Source organism: Penaeus vannamei, chromosome 20, assembly GCF_042767895.1.
Source record: "Penaeus vannamei isolate JL-2024 chromosome 20, ASM4276789v1, whole genome shotgun sequence".
Lineage (NCBI taxonomy): Eukaryota > Metazoa > Arthropoda > Malacostraca > Decapoda > Penaeidae > Penaeus > Penaeus vannamei.
In genome coordinates this window covers 10987146-10994645 of record NC_091568.1, presented here as the reverse complement: position 1 = coordinate 10994645, position 7500 = coordinate 10987146, and the positions used below count along the sequence as shown (strand labels likewise).

Sequence of the window (7500 nt, the reverse complement as noted above, 5' to 3'; positions counted from 1 at the left end):
ATAATTATTTCTATAATTACCTCGATATTAGTATAATTTACCAGAAGTAAAACAAAAAGTCCCTAATTACATTTATGATAACGAAGAGTTTACTACCATTCCTAGCCGTCATAATACTCTTAGGAAAAAATAATTCTCATTATTGCGTTTAATTGACGTTTGAACTGGTCATGTGTACCTTGATCATCATTATTAATCATTATTGTTTTTACCATTGATATGGTCTTTATCCAATATTATGATTTTATTAATACTGTTATGATAGTAATGATAGTAATAATAATGATAATAGTAATGATAATGATGATAATAACAATAATGATGATGATGATGATGATTAAATGATAATAATAATAATAACAATAATCATTATTGTTATTTTTATTATTATTATTATTAGTAGTAATATTTCTACCATCATCATCATTAAAATAAATTACTATTACCATCACTTTCATTATCATCACTATTATTAACATTATAATTATTATAATTATTATCATCACGATTTTTATTATAATCATTATCAATACCGTCAGCATTACAATCATTATTGCTATCATTATTACTATCACTTATTGTTATTATCATTATCATTATCTTTATCATTTATCATTATAATTACCATTATCATGCTCATTAACATTACTATTCTCATTAGCATTACTTTTATGGTAGCAATACTAATACTAACAAGAAAACACAGAGAAAAGTAGAGTAATAAGTAAAGAAAGAGAAGAAGAAATGGAAGAAAAGACAAAGAACGCGAGGAGAAAGAGAATAATGATGATATGGAAAGAAATGATTATAATAACAAGGAGACAAAACAAGATAAAATCAAAGAAAGAAAGAAATATAGAAAATGCGAAGGTAAGAAAGAAAATGATAAGAAAAACATGGTGGCAATATAAAAATGAAGAATGGAAAAAAATAAAGAATGAGAAAAAAATAAATAAGAATAACAACAAGAATTAGAAGAAAAGGAGAGAAAGGGTAATAAGAATGCAAATGATAAGAAAAAAGTGGAAAATAAACCATAAGAATATGAATGATAAGAATAAAGAGAAAATTGAAAATAAGAAACAGAAAAAAAGAAAAATAGAGGAAAAAAAGTGAATAACAATAAGAGAAGAACGAAAAAAATAAGAATAAAATTGATATTAATAATAATAACAATAAAAGGAAATGAAAGTAAATATTTTTGTCTCGTCTCACACATGCATCACACGAAGAGGAAAAAATACTTCTGTCTTCTGTCTAAGTGTATAAATGTGTTCAAATCACAAGGATATTTATACATTGTCAAAGGAAATCGAGGTTTAATCAAAGAAACAAAAATATACAGTTGTTTCTCAGGCTTTTTATGACATCAATGAATCTATCATACGATGCAATCTAGCCTTGAGACAGTTATGTAAAAAGGATCAAATATGTTTTATAAACTTAAGATTTAGGAGTAGTAATATAAATCATGCATAGATAACACACAAAAATGGTGCTAGGACAAGAAAACTGTCCAGAAGCTAAACTTTATTTGTAACACAAAGACTACAATGTAACAAAATTGCTATTTAAAAACAGCAAGTCTTTACTTACTAATAACATGCATAAAAGTGCAGTTTACAGAGGTGCATAAAGTATCAACGCTAAAAATAAAGTTCTTTTTTTTAAACTATAAAGATAACATTCATATATCAAGTGACATGTACATATAAATTCTCACAGTGACATCTTGCACGTGAGAAAGTGTCCAGTAACCAGAATTATACTATGGTCAGTAACACATCCATAGTCTTTAACATTTACCATCACCAAGCAATAGTCTTTAAGTAGTTTTAAAGGACATTAATGTAATACAAGCCATTCCAGTTACTTGGATAAACAAACGAAATCACATTGTTTTTTTTCATTACATACTTAAAAGCTTTATCATAGTTTAATGAAACAACGCAGCGTATCTTTATCATTATCATTCAAAGTTCTAAAATGGAGATAATAGTTCTTCTCACTGTCAAAGAAATGTTCTTGAATTAGGTGGTGTTTGGAATCAGGAACCAACAGTCGCACTGTCAAATATCTTTAAAAGCACTTAAGCAGGGTTCTAAATTTGTAAGCACGTAACCCTCTATACATTGTTTTTATTACAGATGATTGATTACTTAACACATAAAATCTGTCCATGAATCTATACTTTGTTACCTATGAAATTTCCATATTTCTGCAGTACTATTCCCATTAATTGTTCAGCATTTTATATTTAATAAAGGGAATATATGAAAGGTTATATGAACATATGGAAATAAGTGACTACCTGGTCTAGCGTGTAGGTTGCCAAACACCATCTTATATTTGTACTGGAAACTTTTGAACATATTCTATCAATTCATCTCACAATGTATTGACCCATTGTCGATAAGTTAAAGGCAAAGATAAAATCTATTTTTGATGTGAAGGAACTATACCACCTTGAATGAACTTTGACAAATAGATTGTTTATACTCTGTAAATCTAGCTTAGATATAGTAAAATAAATCCATGCATAAATTATTCAGAAATTGGTGCTTGGACAACAAAATCGTCCTTTCTGTAAAATGGTAACAACCTTTCTTACAACTGGCATGCAGAATGTGCAGTTTACAAGAAAACAAATGCTTAAAAATCAGCACTACTGAAAATAGATATATTTTACTGTCAAATCAGTCACACGTTTATATATATATATATATATATATATATATATATATATATATATATATATATATATATATATATATATATATATATATATATTCATCTAATCATAACATGCACATATCATCAGATCACATGACGGATCACTGTATATCATGGATCCAAAAGAAAAAAAAAGAGCCAAATAATTTTCATACATACATTCATATATATATATATATATATATATATATATATATATATATATATATATATATATATATATATTCTTGTATGTATGTACGTATGTGGGTATATAGATTCATAACCATGAAGATAAATACAATTCCCGGATCATAACAGGAATCCACGAGCTACTGAGCCTTGTCATGCGCGTCCCTCTGGCCATGAGGGAGCGGACACCCCGATGCCGGCTTTGGAAGGCAACCTCAAGGACATCTCGCCAGATTATGCCCCCGTGGTCTGATCTGTATTTTATTTACCTATTTATTTATGTTTTACAAGTATGATGTCCCTATTTCTGCCGTGATCAAGTATCATATAACGGTGGAGTCATTCTTTATCAAGAGACAGCGGTCCTTAGGAACTCAACTGACATCTTATGTCATTGTTGAGGGTAATCTTCCTTTTTATTTGAATCTGAGTTGATGAGTAGAATTTCCTTAAATCTTCAAGTGAAGTTAAGCTCTATAAGAAGAATGTTCAAAGGTGATATTGCTCGTTTTGCGGGACTGGGACTCTAACGTTACTATAACAAGGCTTGTTTTCACTTTACCCATCATATAATTCGCCTAAATTTATCATGAAATTTTGTTCAGACGAAATAAAGGATGTTGTATAGTTGCTTGTCATGGAATATGATCGACTCCACCGATTACATGACGCAAGGTCTTCGGCGAAAGGTGTACAAGGAAATGGGTTTGTTTGGTTTATGGGCTGATGGGGGATCACGTTGATTCATTAAGAGTTTACAGTTTATTGTTGTGGGTTTATGGGGTTCACGCTGAAAAGTCTGTAGGTAGAGAGGTATTGCAAGCTCTTTTATAAGAGGGAGTAAAAATCATTGAGAGAAAGTTTGCAAGTTTAAGGGAGTGGGTTGTTTGGGGTTTGAGGGTCGAGGTTCAGAAGGGACGGGTAGAGTGGTGCAGACGGGGTTGGGGTTGAGGGAGCCTTCCGCTTTACTTACTGCACTTGGGGTTGATGCACTTGCGTCTTCTTCTGAGTTTCTTGGGGCACGGGCGACCTTCGTGCTGAGGGAAGACCTGTGGGAGACAGTGGGGCATAATTAGTGGGAATTGGGAGATATATTATCCTCAGTCTCTATCATATTTATAGGCATCAGCAACAACGTCCTTGTTACTGATCACCTATAGTTATATCGATACTTATTCGTCCTCTCTCTTACTTTCTTTCGCTTTCTCTCTCAGTTAACACGCAAAGAGAGCGAAAGAGAGAGAGAAAGAGAGAGAGAGAGAGCGAGAGAGAGAGAGAGAGACAGAGAGAGAGAGAGAGAGAGAGAGAGAGAGAAAGAGAGAGAGAGAGAGAGAGAGAGAGAGAGAGAGAGAGAGAGAGAGAATAACGGCTGTCCTTACCAGAATCTCCCTAGTCCTGGATACCCATCCCTTGCCGCAGGTCTTGGAGCAGCCGGTCCACTCGCTCCACGGACTGACCTGGCAGTCGACGTCGGCTACACTGTTCCTACTGTATAGGGACGGGGAACGTTAGTGTGTGTTTATTATGAGAAGGTGACAAAGAGAGAGAGGCAGAGAGGGAGGGAGTGATAGGGGGAGGGTGGGAAAGGGGGAGGAAGTGAGTGAGAGAAGGGTGTGAGAGGGGGAGGATGGGAAAGGGGGAGGAGGGGAGGAAAGGAGGGAGGGAGGAAAAGAGGAGTTGGAGAAGGAGGGAGGCAGGGAGGAAGGGAGGGAGGGAGAGGAAGAGATAGATAGATAGATAGCGGGATCCAGTTGGTAAAGAGAGGAAGAGAGAGAGAGAGAGAGAGAGGGGTGGGAGGGAGCAAAAGACAGAGTGTAAAAGACAAGTAAGCCTAAAGGACCTCAGACATATAAGGCAATGATGAATAAGAAAAAAGTAAACAAATATAAGCAATAATCGAATTATAAATCCCCAGAGACAGACACTTCCCTTCAGAATAGTTCATTTGATCAGAAAATCCGAATACTTACGTGGGCAAAGGCGTACGAGCTGTATGGGAGAGACAAGAGGAAAAGAATTAGCCAAGTCGAACAGACACGTGAAAGCAACATCAACAAATACACAACCAAATAACGCATCTAAACAAGAATAATAAAAAAACACACACCCAACCACCGCATCCAAAACCAAAAAAATAACGAAACACGAACTCACTCTTGACCTCGCACGCCATCGCACACTCGTCATAGGTCTCGAAATTGTTCCTGTTGCCCCTGCAGCCTCCGTACGTGAACTGGCGACACTGCTGGTGGTCGACGTCGTAGTAGAAGCGCTTGAGGACGGCGCGACAGGGTCCTTCCTCCTTCTCCTGCATGCACACCTCTGTTAAAAGGGAGGGGAGGGGGAAGGACACGAGGTTAACGCTGGGTTGTTAGAACCGATCTATTTTTTGTTCTTTCTTTTTTTTTATTATCTCTGTTGTGGTTCTGTTGCTTTTCTTTTTTATTATTGTGTTGTTGGTGGTGTGGGAGTAGATTTTATTTATCTACTTCACTATCTGTTATCTTTGTTATCCTTATGATCATTTATACTTTACTTGATTTTGATGTGGGTGAAAGTGGGGTATAAGTGGGGGTCTAAATCGGAAGTGGGGGAGAAAGACTGAATTTGATAAAAGGTGATTGGGAAAAGAGAGTCGGGCGAAAGGGTAATCAGTGCATTGCTTGTGCTTGTTTGCAAGTGTAAGTGACTGGTTGTTAAACAGTTTGATAATGTGAAATCAAATTGTAATTGAGTTTATAAATCACAGTGTTGTTGTAATACGCTAACAGAAAGTCGTGTATGAAATCGTACAAGAATCAAAATAAAAAGGAAATCAATGTGTGAGGCAGAGATAGATATAGAGTGAAAGACAGACAATAGACCAATGGATGAATAGATAAAGAGAGAGAGAGAGAGAGAGAGAGAGAGAGAGAGAGAGAGAGAGAGAGAGAGAGAGAGAGAGAGAGAGAGAGAGAGAGAGAGAGAGAGAGAGAGAGAGAGAGACGAAGGGCAGAATGTCAGAACAATGTTTTTTTGTATTGTTTTATTCAATGTAAGAATTTAAAGCATTATATTCCCCTCAAAATATACATCATATATCACATATATCACAACATAATCATATGCCATCCATATATATGTCATAAATGAAGGATCATATATCGCACACAGAAAAATAGAAATGTTACTCTGGAAAGGAACGAAATAGACATTATATCTAAAATCTACCAGTAAAAAATTGGACACTTACTACACCACAACACCAAAGTAAACTCTTCTGACAGACAACAACCCATTAATGAACAAACAAACAAACACACAACCCTATCAACACACTCAGAAGCCACACAGTTTAATAAGGGTTAAAAAAAAACATTATTTAAAAAGAGAAAGGGTAATTAATGATGTTAATGAAATGGTTACTCTTAGTAATCTCAAAGAAAATAATGATGGTAATTATAATGGGGACAATGATATTGTTGATGATTATAGGAGATTGATGATAATGAAAATGATACTAATAGTGATAAGATTATGTTCATGATAATATGACAGTGATAATAATGATAATGTTAATAATGATAATAATTATACAATAATAATGATAAAGAATAAAGCTAATAATAATAATGATAATGATAATAACATCAACTGCAATGATGATAATATTGATTATTATTATAATAATATTGATAATAATAATGACAATAATGAAAATCATAGCCATAGTAATAACAAGAATGATGATATAATAATAATAATAATGATAATAATAATGATAATGATAATGATAATAATGATAATAATAATAATAATAATAATAATAATAATAATAATAATAATAATAATAATAATAATAATAATAATAATAATAATAATAATAATGATAATAATAATAACAAGAACAATAACAATAGTGATTATGATAATGATAATAACAATGATAATAATGATAATGATAATAACAACAATAACAAGAGTGAACATGATAATGATATTGAAGATAATAGTAATGATAATAATAATAATGATAATGACAATAACAGTGATAATGATAACATCATAGTAATTGTAACAACAACAACGGCAATGATAATGATAATAATGATAATGATAATGATAATGATAATGATAATAATAATAATAATAATAATAATAATAATAATAATAATAATAATAATAATAATAATAATAATAATAATAATAATAATAATAATAATAATAATAATAATAAAAATAATAATGATGATAATAATAATGATAATTAAAATGATAACGAGAATAACAGTGATAGTGATGATAATAATAATAGTCATGATAATAATGATAATAATAATAATAATAATAATAATAATAATAATAATAATAATAATAATAATAATAATAATAATAATAATAATAATAATAATGAGGAGGATGATAATAAATAATAATAATAAGAATGCTGCTGCTGATGATAATAAATAATATTAATAAAAGTGACTTTGATGGAAATGATTAGGATAATGATTGTAATAATTACAGCAGTAATATTGCAAATAAAAAATTGGTAAATCTATTCCAGTACTGTAAAATTCATACAATATCAGCACCAAAAAAGTACAGCAGGCACGG

The 7500-nt window shown here is 31.9% G+C and overlaps 1 protein-coding gene across 1 annotated transcript in view; it reads right to left on the bottom strand.

Annotated features, from left to right (window-relative positions):
- Window positions 1-7500, bottom strand: part of LOC113803833 (spondin-1) — a gene marked incomplete in the record, with an annotated part of 519699 nt that overhangs the window by 18356 nt on the left and 493843 nt on the right. The window contains 4 exon segments of the mRNA XM_070134990.1: window positions 3878-3953; window positions 4284-4392; window positions 4875-4893; window positions 5059-5226. Of these exon segments, the coding sequence (XP_069991091.1) occupies window positions 3878-3953; window positions 4284-4392; window positions 4875-4893; window positions 5059-5226 (372 nt within the window).